Consider the following 26082-nt stretch of genomic DNA (forward strand, 5'->3'; position numbering starts at 1 on the left):
TGATTCCACTTATATGAAATATTCAGATTAGGCCAAGTCATATAAAAAGACGGTAGATCAGTTGTGCTAGGACTTAACAAGAGGGAGGCACAGGGAGCAACTGCTAATGGGTACCTGTTTTGGGGGGGATGTATTGGGGGAAAAAAAAAAACCTAGAACCAGATAGGGGTTGAAGGACTCTGAATACTCTGTGATAAAAAACACAAAAGTGTACTGTTTAGAAGGGTGACTTTGGGGCTTCCTTGGTGGCTCAGTGGTAAAGACTCCACCTGCCAATGCAGGAGACACAGGTTCCATCTCTGACCCTGACCTAGGAAGATTCCCATATGCTGAGAAGCAACCAAGCAAGTGTGCCACAACTATTCTGCTGTGTTCTAGAGCCCAGGAACCACAACTACTGAGCCCAGGTGCTGCAACTACTGGAGCTGGTATGCCCCAGAGGCTATGCTCCCTCCACAACAAGAAAAGCCACCACAGAGAGAAGCCTGTGCACCACAAGTAGACAGGAGGCCCTGCTTGTCACAACTAGAGAAAACTGGTGCTTAGCAACGAAGCTGCAACACAGCCCCAAAATGATAAAATAAATAAAATTACTCAAAAATTATTATAAAGAATGAATTTTAAATCTCAACTTAAAAATCAAATTAAAATTTAAAACATTTTTTTTAGGGAATGAAGACTCAGGGCTTTCTATGTCTTGAGCCCAGGTTCCATCCCTGGTCAAAGAACTAAGATTCCACAAACTTCACACCACAATGGAAAAAAAAAAAAAATTAAGGTTTCTGCGCTCACAAAGGCCTCTTGCCACCTACGGAGGCAGGAGACACACAACAGCGACAATCAGAACCAAGCGCAAGGTCAGCCATTCTTCCAGGCCAAGGACCGTGAACCCACCACGACTTCCGGAGCGGAAACCCGACCTTAGAGGCCCCTGATTGGCTGAGGTGAAGGAGCGGGCGGTGCAAAAGGGGGTTTGTAGATACGCTCTAGAGGTGGGGGGCGGCGCCTAGATGGGGGAACGAAGCCTTAGATCGCGAGATTTTGCTGGTTCCGCATTTTGGGTCTGGAAGGTGGGGGAGGAGTACTAGGCGGGTTCAGTTGCTCACACCCGCTCGCACCGGCTCTGCCTCGGTTCCACCCGGGCTTGGAGCTGTGGCGGCGCCGGCTTCGGCTGTCCGCCGGCTTCGGACCTTCCGCTCCTTCCCGGTTCCGCGCGGACTCCGAGTCCTGACCGCGGCGGGGGCCAGCGGCCCCTCCCCTCCGAGGACAGAAGATGAGCTTCCTCTTGTGAGTGTGGCCGGGGCCCCAGGGCTGAGTGAGGGCCGGAAGGGGCGATGGGGCGCGTGAGGCGAGGGCAGTCGCCCGGGCCGGGGTAGGGGTGCCAGGTGCTTGCTCTGCTAGCGCTCGGAGTCTTGGGGGAGTCTAGGATACGGGCAGAAGCCGACGGAGATGAAGGTCGAGGCAAAGGAAGCGGAGCGAGAAGGTTGGGGTATAGAAAGGCCCCGAGGCCGGTAGCGCCTCGAAACTTTTCCGCCCGAGTGCGCCTGAGGGCAGAGAGACGACCCGGGGCTCCCAATTTCTCTCACGTCCCCAGCCTTTTAGTAACGATGCATGCTGACTAAGCTTTTTATTCCACCGTACGCCAGCTTTATTATCGTCAGGATTAAATTTCCCCCGCGGAAAAATGCCGCCCCTGGAAAATGTGGGAGTGTCTCTAAAGTTAAGCTGCGGCCTTTACAAACAGTTCTGATTCAGCCCACTTTGTGAATTTGTGTAATTAACTAACATCTTAACTCAGTAGAATCCTGTTTTAGAGATAGCTGTTGGACCCAAATGAGCCTTCAAGTGGGAAAAGTTTGTAAATTCTCTGATGATTCTTAAGCACATTAACGTTTGGGAAGCATTGCTGTAACACCTTTTTTTCCTCGAGTGACCCTCTCTACCTAGTGTACTGCTTAAATATCTGTTGTATGAGCGAATCCATTTTTAGTTATGGGCATCACCCACATACTTGATATCTAAGTGTGTCATAACCAGAGTTCACCCCGTTTCTTATTGTGAGAAATTTGGATTCTTTTCTAGTATTTTACTATTGTAAAATACGATTACAAAGCTTTAACTAATAATCGCTTTTCCCCTTTGGATTATTTTTTAAGCGAATAGCCTTCTAAGTGTGATTACCATATCAAAAAATCTATTTGACTTATATTTTAATTGAAAGTTTCCTTATTACCAGAACACCCCCCCCTCCATAACCAGTCTTTTTCTTATGTTAATGTTTAGTTGGTGGTTTGTTTGTGGATGCACAGTTCTTATTTGTTTTTTTTGTTTTTTTTTTTTTGACGTAAATATGGCTCTGTTTATTTCTTTTAAACTTTTATTTTGTTGATAGGCAACTGAGTTTCCGCTTTTTGGCTATTATGAATAATGATGCTGTAAAAGTTGTGTATAGATTTTTGTTTTGGATGTATGTGTTAATTCTCTTGGAAATTTCCCCACAGCCTCTCTAGCACTTGCTAATTGAATTTTTGATTATAGCACATCCTAAGTGGATGTGAAATGGTATCTCATTGTGATTTTAATTTGTTTTTCCTTAGTGATTAATGATTTTGAGCACCTTTTTGTGTGCTTATTGGCAATTTGTGTATATTCTTTGAAGTAATATCTATTCAAACACTTCGACCATTTTTTAAATTGGCTTGTCTTTGGTTTTAAGTTGTAAAAATTCTTTATCCTGGATATAAGTCCCTTAATCACATATGCATTTTACAAAATTTTCTCCGATTTTGTAGATTCTTTTCACTGTCTTGATGGTGCCATTTGAAGCACAGACGTCTTCACTTACATGAAGATCATACACAACCTTGAGACATCTTTTCTTGCTAGTTTTCCATATTTAGCTTCCTGTCATTCACAGCTTGTTTTTATTGTAAAGGGCCATTCCCTCTAATGTAATACTTCGCTATTAAATTTAGCTCTTTATTATGTTAAACAAGCTTCCCATGTTAGATTTTTATTGTTTTCATAACTCCTTTTTACTTAACAATCAGTCTTATTTAAAATTCAGATTACTCAGGTAAAGTAAAAGTCCTCAGTCTTGTTTCCTTCCCTTCCTGGAAGTAATCACCAGTATCAGTTTGATGGGTGGCATTTTCTGTGCATTTACAAAATAGACTTCTCCTGTACATTTCATATTGTAATATGTGTGACCATGTATTGAAATCTATCTATGTGAATTCATGTAGCTCTGTCTTGTTCTTCTTAATTGCCGTATGGCATTCCATGATATAGATGTGTCATACTCATTTCTCTACTAGTAAGCTTTAGGATTGTTTCCAGGTTTTTCACTATTGAAAACAATCTTGGAAAACACATCCTGATATTATCAAGGACAGATGCCTAGAAGCAGAAGGGACGGATTGAGGAGCATTTCACATCTGTTCATTTGTCACTGTTTTTCTTTCTGAATTATATAATCATCTCTTTAGCCCATTTTTCTAAAGCCTTTTCTTAACCAATTATAAAAGCCCTTTATTATGTAGTTCATACTTTGTAATATATGTTACAAGTACTTTTTTCCCCTGAATTATGGAAGTTTTAATTGTTATAGTTAGAAATCTGTCCATTTTTTCCTGAGCTTTGTGTCATATTAGGAAGACCTTATGAATGGTGTGAGAGAGGAATAAAAGCTTGCTTTTCCCCTCCAAAACCAGTTGTTTATTTTCCCTGCCATAAATTTCAAATGTTTGCTTTGATGGCACCACAAGTATTTTGATACAGAAAACTGGATTTGTAAGCTATAAGAGCCTTAGAACTACCACTCTCGCAGCGCTGCTTTCTGTAGATGAAAACAGGCCAAAAGGAGGTTAGGTTTCTCAAGACATCACAGAATTAGTGGCAGATCAAGAACTAGAATCCAGGTTTTTTCTTCTGTTGGTTAGGTTGCCCTTTCTGTTATACCAGACTGCTTTGTGCAGCTTAATAAAATTGCCCTTTATGTGAAATTGTGCTGCTATTCCTGTTTCTGTGTAGGGGAAACTTTGTAAAAATTTTAAATCTTTACTTTATTGTGTGTCCCCCACCCCCACATTGTCACACTTTACGGGAAATGTTTTTTAATTTCAAAACAATTTATATGCCTAAAATGTTCATTCTATGTCCGGTCCTAAAAATGGATATATTCTTACTTTTAACCTAACAGTAGTAGCCGCTCTTCTAAAACATTCAAACCAAAGAAGAATATCCCTGAAGGATCTCATCAGTATGAACTCTTAAAACATGCAGAAGCAACTCTAGGAAGTGGGAATTTGAGACAAGCTGTTATGTTGCCAGAGGGAGAGGACCTCAATGAATGGATTGCTGTTAACAGTAAGTTTTTTTAATAATTTTCAACATTACTAGTTGATAAGATTTTGCTAAAGTCTTTTTGTTAATGAATTTTCTTTTGTGCATGTGAGTGAAAGTCACTCAGTCATGTCTGACTCTTTGCGACCCCATGGACTATACAGTCCATGGAATTCTCCAGGACAGAGTACTGGCATGGGTAACCATTCCCTTCTCCAGGGGATCTTTCCAACCCAGGGCTTGAACCGAGGTCTCCCGCATTGCAGGTAGATTCTTTATCATCTGAGCCACCAAGGAAGCCCTTTTGAGTATTTAAGTATCATAATAAAACATTATCAGTGAAGAAACATGTAAGTGCAAATACGTCCAAAGTGTTTTCTCTTCAGGGTGTAGTTGTGTAGTTGAGTAGAGAGACCTGAGGAGAAATGAAGAGTGCTTTGGGCTAATCTCTGAGAATGGTCTGAATTGCTGAGTAAAGGCAAATGAGAAATTGATAAAATACAAAGATCCTACCTGTGATGGACATGACTTTGTAGGGATCTATCTTCACAGTTGTGCCCCCACTCCCAGCACCTTTCATTTGCCTGTGTATACAGAAAAGTCAAGCGTAGTTGCTTTGGTCAGTCACTTGATTATTGTGACTTTGGAGTAGTCAGAAGGAAATTGAGAGACTGGGAGAAAGCAGCGTGATCCATGAGCTGAAAGTCACTCTGAATTCAGGAAGGTAAGGGCATGACATGGGAGGATATGCCGAGACTGGAGCATCATTTTGGAGTCCATCATTTTTGAGATGAGATCAGTTCTGGATGATAGAGTTTAAGTCTACTAGGAATTTTTGTTGTTCCAGGAATCTTTAAAACTTTTTAATGGAAATTTTCAGACATATAAATGTAGAGAAACTAGTAGAATGAATTCCCAGGTATCTGTTATCCAGTTTCGGCAATTATCAATACATGGCCTTATGCTGTTTCTGTATACTACCCTGATTATTTTGAAGGAAATCCCAGACATATTTCTGTGATAATGAAAATGTGTATCTTCACTATGGCCATTTAGCACTTGTAATGTGGCTACTGAGACTGAAAGTGAATTTTAAATTTAACTTCATTTTAATGTAAACTGCACTTCATTTTAATGTAAATTGCCCTGTGTGTCTAGTGGCTACCATGTTAGTACAGATTTGGAGCTTTTGTCAAATTCAGGTTTGATTTTGTTTATTTTAAGACTACTTCTCAAGTGGTGGTACATACTTCCAACAGTGTAGATGCTTCTGGGTTGATAATCATTGCCTTGGTCAGTGTGGCCTAATAGGAATATATTGTAAGTTATAAATGTAATTTAAAAATTTCCAGTAGCCACATTAAGAAAAATTTTATTTTCTTTAACTCATTAAAAAATGTTATTCATGTTACTAAGAGAAAAAAAAAAAAAAACAAGGTGCAAAACTATATAATGTGTTTTCTTTTGTGTTAGATGGGATAAGGAAATTTACGGGGCAAGAGTCAGAGAAAATTAGTAGTTACCTGTGTGTAGGGGGGAAGTTGGAATGGTTGGGAATTGATCTTTTTTTAAAATTATTTATTTATTTGGGTGTGTTGGATATTAGTTGTGGCATGCAGAATGTTTCCTTGCCGCTTCTCTCTCGTTTTGGCGCATGGACTCTAGAACTCGTGGGCTCAGTAGTTGCCCAGTGGCATGAGGGATCTTATTTCCCTGACCAGGGATTGAACCTGCATCCCCTGCATTGAAAGGTGAATTCTTAATCCCTGGACCACCAGGGAAGTCCCTAGATTTTTTTCTGTATATATTTTTATCTCTCTTTTGTTATGTGAACCATGTTAAGTATTATCTATTCAGAAAAGACTCCTTTTTTGTAATCTTATTCAAATTATTATCTTATTCTTTTTTAGATTTTTTAATTGAAGTATAGTTGATTTACAATGTTGTGTTAATTACTGCTCTACAGCACAGTGATTGTTATATATACATATATTCAGTTATGTATATGTTTTTTATATTTTTCAGTATTATCATAGGATATTAATTCTTCCTACTATTAGTAGGACCTGTTGTTTATCTGTTCTATATATAAGAAGCTTACAAATGCTAATCCCAACTTCCTAACTGATCCTTCCTCCATCCCCTCCCCCCTCCCTTGGCAACCACCAGTCTGTTCTCTGATATTTGTGATATCATATAGTATTTGTCTTTCTCTGAGTTACTTCATTTAGTGTGATAATCTCTAGGTCCATCCATGTTACTGCAAATGGGATTATTTTTTGCGGGGCGGGGTGGGGACCAGCATGCAGGATCTTAGTTCCCCAACCAGGGATTGAACCCATGCCCCCTGCATTGGGAGCACCTAGTCTTAACCGCTGGACAGCAGGACGTGCCATATTTTGTTCTTTTTTATGGCTGAGTAGTATCCCATTGTGTATATGTGCCACATCTTCTTTATGCGTTCATTTGGACTTTTATGTTGTTTCCGTATCTTGGCTATTGTGAAGCGTGCTACTGTGAACATAGGAGTGCGTGTATCTTTTTGAATTATAGCTTTGTCTGGATATATGCCCAGGAGTGGAATTGCTAGATAATATGCTAATTCTATTTTTAGTTTTCTGAGGAACATCCATAATGTTTTTCACTGTGGCTGTACCAACTTACATCCCCACCAACATTGCAGGAGTGTTCTCTTTTCTCCACATCCTTTCCAGCATTTATTTGTTGACTTTTTAATGATGGCCATCCTGACTGGTGTGAGGTGGCACCTCATTGTAGTTTTGATTTGTGTTTCTTTAATAATCAGTGATGTTGAACATCTTGTTTGATGTTGTTTCTCATCTTCATTTATTTCTCTGTTTTTGGCTGCACTGGGTCTTTGTTACTGTGTGTGGGCTTGCTCCACTGTGTGTGGAGAATGGGGGCTACTTTGTAGTTGGAGTGCACCGGCTTCTTACTGCAATGGCTTCTCTTCCTGCATAGCACTGGCTCTGTGGCGCACAAGCTTCAGTAGTTGTGGCACATGGGCTTACAGTTAAGGCATGTGGGGTCTTCCCAGATCAGGGATAGAACCAGTGTCCCCTGCATTGCAAGGCAGATTCATAACCACTGTACCAGCAGGGAAGCCCCAGTGTTGAACATCTTTTCATTTGCCTATTGGCTATCTGTGTATCATCTTTCATTCTGAAGGAGTCTGTTGGCCTTCTTCAGCCTTAGACTTTTCTTTGAGACTTACTGCTCTAATCAGCTAGTCTCAACCTTTTGCTTCCAGGATCCTTTTGTTCTCTTAAAAATTATTGAGAACCCAAAGAGTTTTTAATTATATGAGTTGTGTTTAATGATCTTGTGTTAGAAATTAAAACTGAGCAATTAAAAATATTTATTTTAAAATTCACCTAAAAATAGCAATAATAAACCCATTACATTACCCATTAACAAGTGTATTTTTATAAACATAGTTATTTTCCAAAATAAATCTTAGTGAGAAGTATGGCATTGGTTGCAAATCTTATTTAATGTCTGATGACTGGATTCTCATACTGCTTCTGTATTCAGTCTGTTGTGGTGTCACACCATGGAGCCTCTGGACAGCTCCACCGTGCCTCCTAAGAGAGTGAGAATTCAGAGCAATTAAAATATTTCTGACCTCACAGTTTCCCCTATGAAACAGGGAATCTCTGGACCATATTTTGAGAACAGACCAATATAACCAGCACTCCATCTAGGTGCATTCTTTGTTTTGAAAGAGTACTCAATGTATTACTTTCCTAGAAAACATGACTAATTTAAGAGGAAAGTTTATAAATGAGGGGGTTTTGTATAAAACTCCTTTTGACATGGTGGAGCTTTTTTATGCATTTGTTTTTTAAGAAACTTGGAAAAGCCCTAGTTGCGTTTAGGTAGTCTTTTAGACAGGGAACTGAGACATTTTAACAAATCTTTCCAAGGCTTATGTGGTTTTCTGTGTGCAAAGCAGTATGTTTCAGTCAGTTAAGCCTGAGTTTCTTACCCCCTTCCTCTTCTGTTTTCTTCCAGTTCTAGCTGAAGCTCTTTAAGAAAGTACTCCTTGACTGTCTCAGCTTCTCAAGATGTTACCTTTTCTCTGAATTCTTCTAGCACTTTTTGTTGGCCTTTGGATGCTCTCTTATATGTTGTATTATCCCTCTCTTGATTTTGTCCTTTTTGTTAGCTAGAGACTCTAGGACAAGGGACTTTATCTCATGTATTTTTTATGTCCTCAATATGCACTGGGTCTCAATTTTTTATCATAAATTAGATTTTTTAAATGCCTGATATAGCTGAAACACCTCCCTCACAGTATATTCACAATACTTTTCCTCTCTTTCCTAACACAAATAGTATTGTCTGGTCGAGACTGATAAGAAGGTATGGCTTTTCATTTGCTTGGATGTCATCAAATTGTATATTCTAATGTAATAATTACCTTTAAGTTAGAATTTTTGTTTTTAAATTTATTTACTTTTAAATGAAACAAAGATGAGCATTTTTAATGATAAAAGGTACAATTCACAAAGAAGATAGACATCATTAATCATTAGACACCTAACAGCAAAGATACATAAAACAAAAATCAGAAGATATATAAGGGAAAAGAAAAAATATATAATCATAGTGAGACATATTAACATTTCTCTGAGAATATTTTATCAAGTGCAGAAAAAATAAGAATAGGAGCATCTTGAATAATGTCATTAATAATTTAAATACAGTAGATTTTATTTATATTAATTTGAACATTTCATACAAAGATAGGCACAGTAAAGGACAAAAATGGCAAGGACCTAACAGAAGCAGAAAAGGTGGCAAGAATACACAGAAGAACTGTATAAAACTCTTAATGACCCAGGTAACCACGATGATGTGGTCACTCACCTAGACCCGTTCATCTTGGAGTGTGAAGTCAAGTGGGTCTTAGGAAGCATTATTATGAACAAAGCTAGTGGAGGTGTTGGAATTTCAGCTGAGCTATTTCAAATCCTAGAAGATGATGCTGTTAAAGTGCTGCGCTCAATATGCCAGCAAATTTGGAAAACTCAGCCATGGCTGCAGGACTGGAAAAAGTCAGTTTTCATTCCAATCCCAAAGAAGAGCAATGCAAAAGAATGTTCAGATTACCATACAATCGCACTGGTTTCACATGCCAGCAAAATCCTTCAAGCTAGGCTTCAGCAGTACATGAACTGAGAAATTCCATAGGTACAAGCTGGGTTTAGAAAAGGCAGAGGAACAAGAGATCAAATTGTCAACATACCCTGAATCATAAAAAAAGCAAAGGAATTCCAAACAAACATCTACTTCTGCTTCATTGACTGTGCTAAAGCCTTTGACTGTGTGGGTCACAACAAACTGGAATATTCTTAAAGAGATGGGAATACCAGACTACCTTACTTGCCTCCTGCAAAACGTGTATGCAGAACAAGAAGCAACAGTAAGAATTAGACATGGAACATTGGACTGGAATCAAGATTGCTGGGAGAAATATCAACAACCTCAGATATGCAGATGATAACCACGTTAATGGTAGAAAGTGAAGAGGAATTGAAGAACCTTTTGATGAAGGTGAATGAGGAGAGTGAAAAAGCTGGCTTAAAACTCAACATTCAAAAAACTTTAAGATCATGGCATCCGATCCTATCACTTCATGGCAAATAGATGGGGGAAATGTGGGAACAGTGTCAGATTTCATTTTCTTCGACTCCAGAATCACTGCAGATAGTGACTGCAGCCATGAAATTAAAAGATGTTTGCTCCTTGGAAGAATAGCTATGTCAGTACTAGACAGTGTTTTAAAAAGCAGAGACATCACTTTGCTGACAAAGGTTCATCTAGTCAAAGCTATGGTTGGTTTTTCCAGGAGTCATGTATTGGTGTGAGAGATGGACCATAAAGAAGGCTGATCACCAAAGAATTGATGCTGTTGAACTGTGGTGCTTGAGAAGACTCTTGCGAGTCCCTTACATCAAAGAGATCAAGTCAGTCAATCCTAAAGGAAGTCTACCCTGAATATTTGTTGAAAGGATGAATGCTGAAGCTGAAGGTCCAATACTTTAGCTACCTGATGCCAAGAGCTGACTCATTGGAAAAGACCCTGTTGCTGGGGAAAATGGAGAGCAGGAGGAGAAGGGGGCAACAGAGGATGAAGTGGTTGGATGGTATCATTGACTCAATGGACATGAGTTTGAGCAAACTCAAGGAGTTAGTGATAGAGAAGCCTGGTGTGCTGCAGTTCATGGAGTCACAAAGAGTCAGACATGACTTAGGGACTGAACAATAACAATCTTATATTCTAAACAAATGTATTTAAAATTTTGTATCTCATACATTGTTACTAGATGTTCATAGGACATTTAGAAAAACTGGTAAAAAGATAAACGTTACTAAATTTCAAAAAGTAGAATGTTTTTTGTGATTCAGTTATATATGTATACATATTAATTTTGAAATTGTTTTCCATTATAGATTATTACAAGATATTGACTGTACCTTGCAACACAATCAATAATCCCTGGGCTATACAGTAAACCTGTGTTGCATATCTTTTTTTTTTTTTAATTAGAAATCTAGCATTCTGTTCATGCTGAAGCAAACAAGTAGAATCAAACTAAACCAAGTCAAACAGACTAAATTTTTTAGTTAGGCAAAAATTCAGAGGTTTTCTAAAATTTATATATTATGCACATTATATATATGAATACAAGAGTTTTCTACTATGTTTGATAAAGGCTTGAGAAAGAAAAATTTAAAAAAAAAGAACAGATGGAGAAATTGGAAGACATTAACTAAATGGGAGCATTGAATAAGAAATAGAAAAAGTGAAACAAACTAGATAAAAGTAAAATTTCCTCGTATGGTCCAGTTGTTTTTAAACATGGTTGCGCATTAGAAACATATCTGGAACTCTGGCGCAAAAAAAATCTATACCTATGTATTTGTATTTTTCAAAAAATTCCAAATTAATTCTGATAATGTGTCCAGATTTTAAGACGTGATTATAGGTTTTCCTATTAAATGGTAATTTTGGTAATACAGAATTCTGTTATTTTTCTTTTGACCAATCATGATACAGTGGTATTGAGAGATAGTTACATAATCACGATAGTGGGAGATGTTTATCAATTTTCATACTCAATAGCCACACAAAAACGATAATTACAATTGTAAGCCATAATGGGGACATGATTAACCTAAGAACATAATTACATACAATTTGAGGGGTCAAGCAGAGTGATGTGGTAAATAGAAGTGCATACATGCACATGTTTTCATCCACCCAGCCAGTCTGTCTTTTTGTTGGTGCATTTAATCCATTTACATTTAAGATAATTATTGATTGTGTATGATCCTGTTACCATTTTCTTACTTGTTTTGAGTTTATTTTCTGTAGGTTGGTCTTTTCCTTCGCTTGTTTCCTGCCTAGAAATCTTCCTTTAGCATTTGTTGTAAAGCTGGTTTGGTGGTGGTGAATTCTCTTAACTTTTGCTTATCTGGAAAGCTTTTGATTTCTCTGAAATCTGAAGGAGAGTCTTGCTGGGTGGAGTATTCTTGGTTGTAGGTTCTTCTTTTTCATCACTTTAAAGATATCTTGCCATTCCCCTCTTGCACATAGAGTGTCTGTTGAGAAATCAACTTGATAGTCTGATAGTAGTTCCCTTGTATGTTATTTGTTGTTCTTCCCTTCTTGCTTTTAATGTTTTATCTCTGTCTTTAGTTTTTGTCAGTTTGATTACTGTGTGTCTTGGTGTGTTCTTCTTTGGGTTTATCCTGCCTAAGACTCTATGTTTTCCTGGGCTTGGTTGACCAGTTCCTTTCCCACGTTAGGGAAGTTTTCAGCTACTGTCTCTTCAAATATTTTCTCAATTTCTTTTTCTCTCTTCTCCTCCGGGGACCCCTATAATCTGAATATTGGTCCATTTAAATCCCAGATATGGGGAAGCCTGGTGGGCTGCTGTCTCTGGGGTCGCACAGAGTCAGACATGACTGAAGCAACTTAGCAGCAGCAGCAGAGGTCTCTTAGGCTGTCTTCATTTCTTTCCTTCTTTTTTCTATATTCTGTTCTGCAGCAGTGATTTCCACCATTCTGTCCTCCAGATCATTTGTCCGTTCTTCTGCCTCAGTTATTTCTGCTATTGATTCCTTCTAATGTATTATTCATCTCTGTTTATTCTTTAGATCTTCTAGGTCTCTGGTAAACATTTCTTGCATCTTCTCAATCTTTGTCTCCGTTCTTTTTCTGAGATCCTGAATCATCTTCACTGTCACTCTGAATTCTTTTTCTGGAAGGTATCGTGTCTTGATTTAGTTGTTTTTCTGGGGTTTTAACTTGTCCCTTCATCTAGGACATAAATTTCTGCTTTTTCATGCTAATTAACTTCCTGTAATATGGTTTTTGTTTTAGTTGCTGGGGGACTGTGATTCTTCTTGCATCTTCTCAATGCCCTCTGATGGAAGAGGCTAAGAGCCTTGTGTAAGCTTCCTGATGGAAGGGACTGGTGGCGGGGAAAAAGTGGGACTTGGTCTGGTGGGCAGTAAAGCTTTAGTCCAGTTATCTGCGGATGGGAAGGGTTGCCTGGGGAGACCTTAGAAATAGCTGTGAAAAGAAGAGAAGCAAAAAGCAAAAGAGAAAAGGAGAGATATAAGCATCTGAATGCAGAGTTCCAAAGAATAGCAAGGAGAGATAAGAAAACCTTCCTCAGTGATCAGTGCAAAGAAATAGAGGAAAACAACAGAATGGGAAAGACTAGGGTTCTCTTCAAGAAAATTAGAGATACCAAGGGAACATTTCATGCAAAGATGGGTCAATAAAGGACAGAAATGGTATGGACCTAACAGAAGTAGAAGATATTAAGAAAAGGTAGCAAGAATATACAGAAGAACTGCACAAAAAAGATCTTCACGACCAAGATAGTCACAATGGTGTGATCACTCACCTAGAGCCAGACATCTGGAATGTGAAGTCAAGTGGGCCTTAGAAAGCATCACTATGAACAAAGCTAGTGGAGGTGATGGAATTCCAGTTGAGCCCTTTCAAATCCTGAAAGATGATGCTGTGAAAGTGCTGCACTCGATATGCCAGCAACTTTGGAAAACTCAGCAGTGGCCACAGGACTGGAAAAGGTCAATTTTCATTCTAATGCCAAAGAAAATGAAGTCGATCAGTCGTGTCCGACTCTTTGCCACCCCATGGACAGTAGCCTGCACCAGGCTTCTCCGTCCATGGAATTTTCTAGGCAAGAGTACTGGAGTGGGTTGCCATTTCTTTCTCCAGGGAATCTTCCCGACCCAGGGATCGAACCCAGGTCTCCCACATTGTAGACAGACGCTTTACCATCTGAGCCATCAGGAAAGTCCAGTGCCAAAGAATGCTCAAGATTCTCCAAGCCAGGCTTCAGCAATACGTGAACCGTGAACTTGCAGATGTTCAAGCTGGTTTTAGAAAAGGCAGAGGAACCAGAGATCAAATTGCCAACATCTACTGGATCATGGAAAAAGCAAGCGAGTTCCAGAAAAACATCTATTTCTGCTTTATTGACTATGCCAAAGCCTTTGACTGTGTGGATCACAATAAACTGTGGAAAATTCTGAAAGAGATGAGAATACCAGACTACCTGACCTGCCTCTTGAGAAATCTATATGCAGGTCAGGAAGCAACAGTTAGAACTGGACATGGAACAACAGACTGGTTCCAAATAGGAAAAAGAGTACGTCAAGGCTGTATATTGTCACCCTACTTATTTAACTTATATGCAGAGTACATCATGAGAAACACTGGCTGGAAGAAGCACAGCTGGAATCAAGATTGCTGGCAGATGACACTACCCTTATGGCAGAAAGTGAAGAGGAACTAAAGAGCCTCTTGATGAAGGTGAAAGAGGAGAGTGAAAAAGTTGGCTTAAAGCTCAACATTCAGAAAACGAAGATCATGGCATCTGGTCCCATCACTTAATGGCAAATAGATGGGGTTAACAGTGGAAACAGTGCCAGACTTTATTTTGGGGGGCTCCAAAATCTCTGCAGATGGTGATTGCAGCCATGAAATTAAAAGATGCTTACTCCTTGGAAGAAAAGTTATGACCAACCTAGGCAGCATATTCAAAAGCAGAGACATTATTTTGCCAACAAAGGTCTGTCTAGTCAAGGCTATGGTTTTTCCAGTGGTCATGTATGGATGTGAAAGTTGGACTGTGAAGAAAGCTGAGTGCCGAGGAATTGATGCTTTTGAACTGTGGTGTTGGAGAAGACTCTTGAGAGTCCCTTGGACTGCAAGGAGATCCAGCCAGTCCATTCTAAAGGATATCAGTCCTGGGTGTTCTTTGGAAGGACTGATGCTAAAGCTGAAACTCCAATACTTTGGCCACCTCATGCGAAGAGTTGACTCATTAGAAAAGACTCTGATGCTGGGAGGGATTGGGGGCAGGAGGAGAAGGGGACGACCGAGGATGAAATGGCTGGATGGCGTCACTGACTCTATGGACACGAGTTTGGGTGAACTCCGGGAGTTGGTGATGGACAGGGAGGCCTGGTGTGCTGCAATTCATGGGGTTGCAAAGAGTTAGACACGACTGAGCGACTGAGCTGAACTGAACTGTGCTCCCTTCTTGGAAGCTTGGCTTGAGGTGACCCAGCCCTGGGTTTTATAGACTCTCTGGTAGGCTTTACTGGGGGATTCCTAGAGGGTTTACGCCAAGGGGGACCTGCCAGTGCCACCGACACTGTAGTGAGCCCCTGTTGACCTGTGCCTCCTCAAGAGACCCTCCAACACCAGCAGGTAGTTTTGGTTCAGTCTTCTGTGGAGTCACAGCTCCTTTCCTCTAAGTCTGGTGCACACAAGGTTTTGTTTGTGCCCTCCAAGTCTGGAGCCTCTGTTTCTCCCCGTCCGGTGAAGTTTTGTAATCAAATCCTATTGGCCTTCAATCAGATTCCCTGGGGATTCCCAGCCCCTTTGTCGGATCCCCAGGTTGGGAAGCCTGATGGGAGGTTCAGAATCTTCACAACAGTGGGAGAACTTTCATAGGTCTCCCACCCAGGGGCTGTGGCATTTGATTTTATCATGATTGCGCCTCTCCTACCATCTCGCTGCAGCGTCTTCTTTGTCTTTGGACATGGGGTATCTTTTGGTAGGTTCCAGCATCCTCCTGTCTATGGTTGTTCCATAACTAGTTGCAGTTTTGGTGCTCTTGCAGGAGGCGATCTAAGTGCACGTTCTTCTACTCTGCCATCTTGAACTGGAAGCTCAGTTGCCATTGTTATTAATATCTCTAATGTTTTCCTGCTTACAGGCTGTTTAAAACCTTAGTATATTAAAAATAAGTGTATATTAAAAGTTTACTTAAGGGCGCTCCCTGGTGATTTCAGTGGCTAAGACTCTGAGCTCCCAGTGCAGGGGGCTTAGGTTTGATCCCTGGTCAGGGAACTAGATCCCACATACCGCAACTAAAGATTCCATATGCTGCAACTAAGACCTGGCACAGCCACATAAATAAATAATTTTTAAAGTTTACTTTAGGTGTGACAATTAAAAAAAGAGAATTTATAGTGCCCCTGGATTGTTGAATCTCCTGAAGATTCTTGACTGAATCCTCCAGTTGAGAGACTGATGTTTTATTGTGTTTACATAAACATTTTAACACAATTCTATTAATTTTCCAGCTGTGGATTTCTTCAATCAGATCAACATGTTATATGGAACTATCACAGAATTCTGCACTGAAGCAAGCTGTCCAGTCATGTCTGCAGGTCCAAGGTACTTATACTGGCTATTATATAGGTGTTTATTTATTACTAAATAAAGCTAATTACCAATTGATACAAATTAAATAGTAAAGACTTATTGTTTTTCTTGCCTGTTCACTTGTGAAAACAAAAGCTTACCTTTAGCCTTTTAGTTATTAAATACTTTGGTATGTGTTTCCCAGTGTTTTGATTTTTTATAATTGCATTGTAGTAAGTATGTGTTCAGTAGGATCAAAAGTAAAGAAATTTAGATTTATCTTGCCTTTGCAAAAGCTATTTCTTCAATTTTGTTAATGGTTTTGTTTCTATTTTTTAAATTAATTTCTTAGAATTTTTAGTTGACCCTTTAATATTTAATTTTTCTCCTTGTGTTTATTTGGTATTAATTACTTCCAAATTGTGCTGCTTTAGTTACCTGGCTTAAAGAAGCTAGATTAAAAATTTTTGACTGTAATAAATTTCTAGAAATATTGACAAAGAGGTAGAACCCTTTATCACCCACAAGATTAAGATGTTATAGAATTAACGTTTTAGTATCCTTCCAGTCTTTTTTCCTATAACAGTTGATTGCTTTTATGTGATAATAGATGGTATTAAGATATTTACCTCTTGGGAAAAAATAGTCCTTTCTGAATTTGTGTCGTTTTTATGTAAAGGTGAAAGAGGTCCCCAGTGAATTTGAGTTACATTATTTTAAGAGAGATGTGTTTTATTTTGTGAAGTGTTGTTTTAGTCCTCAAATTTCCTATCTTTGGTTTAAATGGTCCGTAAAGTGAAGTTTTATTATTAGTCATTCTAGCTTAGCAAAGGTGAGGTAGAAAAAGATGCATGCATAAGATTTATTCTTTAGAACCCTCTCAAAAAAACAGGCTCTACTGATAATTTCTTAATGGCCAACAAGCTCAGAATAGGGAGGATCCATCAGCACCTTACCCACTCCTCAGCACCCTCTGTCTAACTGACAGGAACTCAGTTCCTTGGCCTTTCTCAGGGCTATGTTGTAAAACAAATTCCAGCATAACCAGCTGACATACTTTTTTCTTTTCCATTTATTACCATAGTATTTCAGAATATTGTGTAAGTTGAGTTGGCCCTCATATCCATGGTCCCTCTGCATCTGTGGATTCAACCAACTGTAGATTGTAGTATTTATTATTGAAAAATATCTGTGTATAAATGGACCTGTGTGGTTCAAACCCATGTTGTTTAAGGGTCAGCTGTCTTTCTGCAGGGACTCCCAAGTAATCTTCAGTAGAACTTTGGTTAATTTACTAAAATTATATGTGTGTGTATGTGTGCATGAACACACTTAACAATGTAGACAAACTGTGAACCTACTATGATTGTAAATTGCAACATGTTTTTTAAAACTTTATTACTAAAACTTTTTTCTCTCCAGATATGAATATCATTGGGCAGATGGTACTAATATTAAAAAGCCAATCAAATGTTCTGCACCAAAATACATTGACTATTTGATGACTTGGGTTCAGGATCAACTTGATGATGAAACTCTTTTTCCTTCTAAAATTGGTGAGTTAATGTTGTAGAACTAATATTGTTTTTAAATGATAAATGTGTTATGTTCTTTTTAATGCTCTGTTAGTATAACAAAATCTAATAAAGATTGCCAGATTTCTCTGCAAAAAGGTGGTAGATGTATACTCCTTCCAGCCATGTTTGTGTCTGCCTGTGTTTCTTCGTCAGTACTAGTTGCCTCTCAGTTTTTCTTTTCTAAAATGGGTAAATAAATTTCTAATATAATCTTCATTTTACAAAATATTGAAAAGATTGGGCGTTTTTTGGTTTATTGATTGTTGTTTGTTTCCTGTTTATATCCTTTTTCTGTTTCTTTATGTTAAGGATATATTAGATCTTTGTTGTGCATGTTGTATTTTTCTTTAGGTTGTCCTATTGACTTGTTTATGAGGGTTTTTTGGCTATGTATGTTATCTTGACATATTAATCTTTGCCTTTATGATGATTGGATCAGAAGGGACTTTCCTACTTAAAGATCATAAAAACATTTGTCGATGCTTTCATTTAGTACTTTTGTGGTTTTGTTTTTAAATCTTTGTTCTGTCAGGAATTTTTTCCCAATTATAAATGCGAGTCAGTTTGTCCAGTACCATTTATCAAATACATGGGTCTTTTATCCCCTGATTTTCGTGTGTGTACAGCAAATTAACATATGTTTTGGAGTCTTTAAATGTCTTTATTCTTACAGAAATTCCACACTGTTTTTTAACTACCACGGCCATGTATCTTTGAACATCTTGTAGGCCTAGTCTCTCTTCCTTGCTCTTCTTTTTCAGAATACTTACTCATGGCTATTCCAGAAAGTTTGTTCTTCCAAAGAATTTATAAACATTTTGTCAAGGTATAAAGAAGACCTGTGAGATTTTTATTAAGATTTCATTCAGTTTGTAAATTAATGTAGGGATTCTTGTTCTCTAGACAATACTGAGTCTTTGTATCCAAGAACAGTCTTTTAATTATTTCTTATTCCCTCTTGGAAAAATTTTGTATTTTACTTTAGTCCTTCATGTTTCTTAAGTTTATTCATAGGCCCTTAATGTTTTTATTGATACTCTGGTTTCTAACTGGTTATTGTTTAGTATATAGGAAAGCTGTTGATGTACCTATGAATTTTATAATTGACCATCAGTTTCTGACTATTTCTTTTGGATTGGTTTTCTTGAGTTTTTAAAGTTTATAGTCATATCAGACTAAGATAATACTAATTTTTTTCTGATAAATATACTGCTCGTGTACTCTTAACTAATTGCAGTAACTAGTACTTTCAGAGCAGTGCTGAGTAAAGGTGATGAAGGCAAACATCCTCTTCTTTACTTTCATGTGAGTGCTTCTAGTCTTTCAGCATTAAGCAGGAATCTTACTTTTGGTTAGAGGTTTGTGAATTTTTAAAAATCAAATTGATTGTAGGGTTTTATCAGATGCTCTTCTATTTTCTGTTGTTGATCGTAAGGTTTTCTCTCTTTTTTTCAATGTTCCGGTGCAAGAGTTTTTTATTTCTGGATATTTCGATTAAGATTTTGGCATTGATATTTATAGATGTGATTGGTCCCTGTCATTTTCAGTATAGGGTATCTAATGAACAACATATTGTTAGATTCTGTCATATCTGTTTGGGTTGCTATAACAAAAAGTACCAGAGACTGGAGGTCTTATAAGCAACAGAGATGTGTTTCTTAACTTCTGAAGTCTGGAAGTCCAAGATCAGAGGCCAGCATGGTCAGGTTCTGTCATAGGTCCTATTCCTGGTTTACAGATAGCAAGAAAACAGTCTTTTCGTTGTATCCTTACATGGCAGAGAGGGAAACCATCTCTGTTTCTTCTTATAAGGGCACTAATTCTAGCCAAAGGGGCAGAGGCCTTATGGCCTTAATCACCCCCAAAGGCCCCACCTCTTAATACCATTGTCTAGGGTGTTAGAATTTCAATATGATTTTGAAGGAGGCACAAAGCCTGCAGTGTGGGAGACCTGGGTTTGATCCATGGATCAGGAAGATCCTCTGGATTAGGGCATGGCAATCCACTCCAGTATTCTTGTCTGGAAACTCCCCATGGACAGAGGAGCCAGGTGGGCTACAGTCCAGGGAGCTACGAAGAGTTGGACACACCTGAGCAACAAAGTGCGTGCACGTGCATGCACACACACACATTCAGAACATAGCAGATTCCCTTTTGAAATCTAATCAGAGGCTCTTAGGAGAAAAATTTATGTCATGTTGTTAGATTTGGTCTGTTTGCTGTTGGTCATTTTTTCTGTTCTATAAAGCCTTTTGTTTCCTTTCTCATAGATCCTTTATTGTGTATTGGCTGTGCTTGAATGTTAAATTCAGCTTGGAAAGTGCTTAGATTAAAATAAATCACTTGTATTTATTGAGAAGGCAGTGGCACCCCACTCCAGTACTCTTGCCTGGAAAATCCCATGGATGGAGGAGCCTGGTAGGCTGCAGTCCATGGGGTCTCTGAGGGTCGGACATGACTGAGTGACTTTCCTTTCACTTTTCACTTTCATGCATTGGAGAAGGCAATGGCAACCCACTCCAGTGTTCTTGCCTGGAGAATCCCAGGGACGGGGGAACCTGGTAGGCTGCCGTCTATGGGGTCGCACAGAGTTGAACACGACTAAAGCGACTTAGCAGCTTAGCAGCCCTCTTATGGAGGTAAAGAATACTTTTGTCATTATTCTCTTTCTTCACCTTCCCAATTCTTCAATATTTTATCCTAATGTTCTGGAATTATTTCCCCCTTCATTAGACTATTATCCAGATCTTAACATATGCCATTATGTATTGTTTTAGACAAAACTTGATTGTTACTCATTTTTAAGCTAATATATCTAGCTTATTAATATTCTTTTTAATAGCAAGGTGCCCATTTGCTAGTTCTGACAGAAAAAGGATTTGACTTAAATATCCATCTCTTCAATACATGAATAGAGGACCAAGTCCAGAAAAACATGTCCATAACTCAGAATAATGTGTGAAAAGGCAAGTTGTTACAGAGACTGGGGATGAGGGGTGGAGGAACACATGCGCATACATCCGCTCACAAGAGCAAAATGCACTACGTGTCAGACTGTCACGGACTGGTGGAGAAGTCAAGAGTGCAGAATGCAGGGAAGGAGAAAGCGTTCTAACTTCTGTTTTCTGAAAAATTAGAGAAAGGGACCTGTTAAAGAGGAGTATAGTGTTATTAGGCCAACTTTTCTAGGTTATTTGGGAACCTTCTTGTGTGTTTGTCAACTGTACTCCGTGCCTGTTGTACTGTCTTCTGTGCCTGTTTCCTAAGAAGCATTGATCTTGTCAACCAAAATTCTCAGAAATGCAGCCAGTCAGATCCCCACCTGCACTGCTTGGAGAGAGATGACTACGATGTCTCCCAGTTCTTTTATGAGGAGATATTTATTTTCTTTGAAAAATAGGGAGGTGCCATTCTTCCCTTTTATTGAAAGTATTATTCCTCTTCTTACACTACAGGAAAATGGAAATAACACTTTAAAAAATTAAATATAAAGTTGGGGACTCCTAGTCTAAGAAGGAAGACTAGATTTTCAGAGTACTTCAGAAGATAAAATAATTTTTATTTGTAGACAGTAGATACTAATGACTCAAGGTGTGCCTTTTTCTTTTGGTTGGGAAGGTTCCCAGTCCTGGTAGAGTATGTGTGTGTGTGTGTGTGTGTGTGTGTGTAAAAAATCTTTTTAGAGTTATAAATTCCCAAAAGTAAAAATTTTCTATTTATAGTCTAAACTGTAAATAGAACTTCCTGGGAGTTCCTGGCAGTCCAGTGGTTAAAACACACTTCCAATGCAGGGGCTTCGAGTTTGATCCCTGACTGGGGAGCTAAGATTCCCAACAGGCTGCATGACAGGGCCAAAAAAACAAGTTGTTGCCGTTAATTTTAGGGAGAAATTCTCCAGTGTTAAACAAATAAAATTCAACTTTGATTTAGCGTCATCTTCCATAACTTGTCACTTGTGCCTGCTATTCTAAGGCAGTCAGCAAAAGTGTGGTATAAAGATACCTCACATACTTAGGTTTGGGTGGTTTTTTCCCTTGTATTTTTGCAATATATATATATGGATAGAAGCTTGTATTTGTGAATTTGTGTATTGGAGATGTTCATGGCATTGTCTGAATTTTTCTGCTATTTATTTTCCTCTTACTGATAAAGACTGATTGAGACATATATATATTACAGGTGTCCCATTTCCTAAAAACTTTATGTCTGTGGCAAAGACCATTCTAAAGCGTCTGTTCAGGGTTTATGCCCATATTTATCACCAGCACTTTGATTCTGTAATGCAGCTGCAGGAGGAAGCCCACCTCAACACCTCCTTTAAGCACTTTATTTTCTTCGTTCAGGTAAGTTGAATTGCATTGAATTTGCCGTGTCCTTTGACATGGATGTATTTGAATCGGTAATTAATAAAGAGTATTTGTAATATCTTATCTATAGATATAGAGGTAAGCATGCAGAGTTCTTCTGTTTTATTCCCTTTTTCTTGTTTATTTCTTTGATGTACATAACAGAATAGAAGGCATCACCCCCATTTGGGGCCTTTTGCCTCTGGAGAGACCTGCCCTGGTCTTTGATTGGAATATGACATGATGCACCAAACACCCAGGGAAGCTTATCAACACCCTGATGTCCCGTTGCCACCGCTGAATAAAGGGATGCCATGGGGAAAACATCTAGGGTTGTGTCGTTTCATGAGATGTCTATGCCTGAAGGAGAAACTTTTGGCAAAAACTCGTTAGCTACTATCTTAAGTTTCCAGAAATCTACTTCAGGCCAAATCTTACAAAGTTAGCAGCTAGAAACGTCACAAAGAACCACCCCCTTCAGAGGTGTGGCCTATTTCCTTATGGGCCCTTAGTTGGAATTAGAACTTTTTAAAGTAAAAATAATTCACATTGTTTGAAAAAAATGATCAAAGAATAGGGACTCCTTAGCCTAACTTTAGAAATATCTCTCTATAGATATTTTGATGGGAAAATCAGTAGCTTTTAGAGTAGATATTATATATCCAATTCTGTGTACTACACATAGGAGAATGTACTGTGCTTTCTTTTTTGTCTTTCTTAGAGATTGTTGCCTGTCATAGATAGTATGTAGATGTAGGTATGGAGGCCACTATCAAGTCCCTTGTATTTTAAAATAGAGAGTAAAAATGATCCTATTTTAAAATATTCATAGAGATTATTTCATCATTCTTTTGGATTTCAGAAAGCTAGAGTTGGGAATCCTTTCTCTGAGTGACATAGAGTTTTAATTTTAGATCTACTTTTTAATTTTATTTTTCTTCTTTTTTTAGGAGTTTAATCTGATTGATAGGCGTGAGTTGGCACCTCTTCAGGAATTAATTGAGAAGCTTGGATCAAAAGACAGATAAATTTTTCTTCTGGAACAGTTACCTTCTTGCTTCATCTACTGCTAGAGCTATCTCATTGCTTTCTGTTATAGACTAGTGATACAGACTTTAAGACAGGATAAAAAGACACCAATTGTCTGTGTCTACTGATAAAATTGTCCCAAAGGTAGGTTGGCCTAATACCTTCAGAGAGAAATTCAGGACATGGCTGAATTCGAGGCACTGTATGATCACTGCTGTTACTACCACAGAGTCATTTTTGGTTGTAGTATATGAGGACTAACTTGTAGTTTATTAGTTTACTTATTCATTTACTGAAGAAGATGACTGAAGTCTGATTCAGGTAACAGCATGATGGATATAAAAAATTTCTACCAATAATTTGTTGACAAGCTTCCAGAACAAATTTCCTAATAATGCAATCAGATCAGTTTTATTTTGCTTTTATTTTACAAATAGAAGAGGCATTTTGAAATTTTCTTTAGATTAAAAACATTTGTGTCACTTTGGATAACCTTTTAGTTTGAAGTTTATATGCTCGTGTTTTTATAGGTAATATACATGTATTTTTTTTCAAAATCCATGATTGCAATTTAAATCATCATAAGACATGGTATGGGAGCAACCAGAGTTATTTCTAAAATGACTTTATTTTTTAATCTTTATTTGGGATTTTATTCACAGCCTATCTAGATTTTTAGTGTGTATCAAAGAATTTTTTTAAGGCATCTAAGAATTAATTGTCTTGCAGATTTTTATTTTGAAAAGCTTCATTCAGATTAATTTTAATATGTAGGTTTTGGCTGAGAAAAGGAAGACGTCCAAAAAAATTACAACAAATTTGGGTCTCAAAAACCATTATTTTCATTCATGTTTTTGGTTTCAGAGGCCTTGAAATTTGGATAGGAGAATAGAAGAAAGTACTCAAGAGTACTTGATTATTTTGTTTTGAGTTTTCCATAAATAGAAACTAGTTCTGTGTATTTTTATTGTGTCTTGATACTTAGTTAAGAGTAGTATAGAAATGCATGAACTTTATCCCAATAAGGTTAAAACATAAGGAAAACCATAATTAAAAACCTTAAAGGTATGCACATTTTATAACCCAGCTAAAAGTTTGGTGTGCTACATGTTCTTTAATGTGTGTGTGTGTGTGTGTGTGTCGGGGGTAGGGGGGTATATGTTTAAAGGACACAAAAATGGGATAAGTAAAAAAAAACTTCATGGATTGGCGTTTTATTTGTTTTAATTGTTTTTGTATCAAAACTTGAAATTATTCTGTTGGGGTAAAAAGAATCTCCTTTAGTGAAGAAAAGATCTAATTTTCATTAGATTTTTCAGATCTAGATTGTTCGAAGTGTATTGAGGCACACATTGCTAAAGACTTGCCAGACTGGCAACACTTGAAGTTCATCAACATTTGTTTTAGAGCTATGATTTTTGCAAAGTACTCACCATGTTCCTTGATACCTTTGGTTAAGGTTAAATTTTGAAGGTGTTTTTTGTTATTTATTTTTATTATTCTACTAGATTGTAAAGAAAAAATGACTTAGAAACTCCATTTTTGTAATAACTCAATTTCAATAAATTCTTAAATATATATAGAATTTTAAAGGAAACAAAACATTTTATCTGATTTAGGCTGAAACCATACATCATTGTTTTGGGAAATAGTGGGAAAATCTCTTATTAAAAAAAGTCCTCTATGAAACATTCCATAATCCTCATTTGAAGATTATCCAAAAGAACCATCAGGCATTCTGTATGTTTATGTTGATCATTTCCAAACAAGAAGATTTTTAGAATGTTAGGATATTACTGCCTCTTGACTTTGAACATTGTTGGCTTTAATTAAGTCTGCTAGGAATGAAATATTTCTCAAGATTGTATTTTTATCATTTCTAATATTTCAAGTATCATCAAATAAAAGTGTTCTTACTTTCCTTCATTTATTTTCAGTGGTAGAAATCATCCCTCTCTGCATGACTTAGAGCCCTAAAACTAAGTAACTAAAGTAACAGTAGTAGAGACAGCTTAATAATGGAACATAGATTTAAAACTTTGTTGGTAATTAAGAATTCAGGTAATTCAAAATGTCCCTTTTTTAAAAAAACTAAAAGCAATACCAAAAAAGCATTCCCAGTTAATCTGGCTTAACCAACAGTGCAACCAAACATTTGTGTTAACATTATTTATTTATATCCAAGGCCAGTAAGTAAACAGGAGAGATGGAGCAAAGGGCAGAGAACATGGAGAAAATAGCACCTTCTTGGCTTGGCTAGAAGGCCAGCCTTTGATTGAAGTTGGAAGGAGTCAGTCTTTGACTCCTCTCAATCTTGATTTATCTCCCTGAGTAACACTCACTCCCCTGGCTCCTCCTAATCAGAAGTCCTCTCTCAGTGTCTCATCATTGCTCTTCACACCCGACTAAAATCATGGGTTGGATAGTACTTGCTGAATTATGCAGTTAATCCTCTGGTGCTTTAATTTCCAGGCCTTAAAAAAAAAAACTTTCGGACAATGATGTGCAGATTTTTGTTTAAATAGTGAAACTTCCTTGTTCTACAGTTTTTGTATTGACAACCAAATGGCTCCTTTATTCTTTGCCAAACTGTGAAAAAAGTGGTTTTTAGTAGGCTGCCAGTTAACAAAGTATTTCCTTTCATCTTAAGACCTGTAGATCCTTAGCTCATGTGGCTGCCTACTTGAGAAATGCACATCTGTATTCATCATGACATTGATAACAACAAAAGAAAAGTTTTTCTAGTAGAGCAGAGGCAAGAGGAGCAGTCTTGGTGGTAATGTTAATTTTTCAAATATTTTTGAGATTTCGTGATTATGCTGTTTGGCCCTCTCTCTGAGCAGTGAGGTCACATTAGAAGTGGAGAAGCTTCTGAACATTACATCATTACCTCATACACATAAACCAGTCCCAAAGAGTGTAAGTCCTAGAAATTTGTTTCTAACTGGCTTTAGTCATGCTGCTGGTGTCACCTTTGCCTGATTATAGGAGTCTGTCTCTGCTTTCTGTAGAATTCTGGCCTGAAAATACTAGCTGGGACACCAAACTAAGCAGCTTC

General features: G+C 37.9%; 1 protein-coding gene across 1 annotated transcript; it reads left to right on the forward strand.

Moving 5' to 3' along the window:
- Positions 1-1016: 1016 nt before the first annotated feature.
- MOB1A (MOB kinase activator 1A) lies at positions 1017-25748 on the forward strand. Its single transcript, XM_040223907.1, has 6 exons — positions 1017-1287; positions 4202-4368; positions 16012-16105; positions 17495-17628; positions 21829-21992; positions 22946-25748. Exons 1-6 carry the CDS (start codon positions 1274-1276, stop codon positions 23021-23023), a joined length of 651 nt encoding a protein of 216 aa, XP_040079841.1. The 5' UTR covers positions 1017-1273; the 3' UTR covers positions 23024-25748.
- Positions 25749-26082: the final 334 nt, after the last annotated feature.

Source organism: Oryx dammah, unplaced genomic scaffold, assembly GCF_014754425.2.
Source record: "Oryx dammah isolate SB20612 unplaced genomic scaffold, SCBI_Odam_1.1 HiC_scaffold_25, whole genome shotgun sequence".
NCBI lineage: Eukaryota > Metazoa > Chordata > Mammalia > Artiodactyla > Bovidae > Oryx > Oryx dammah.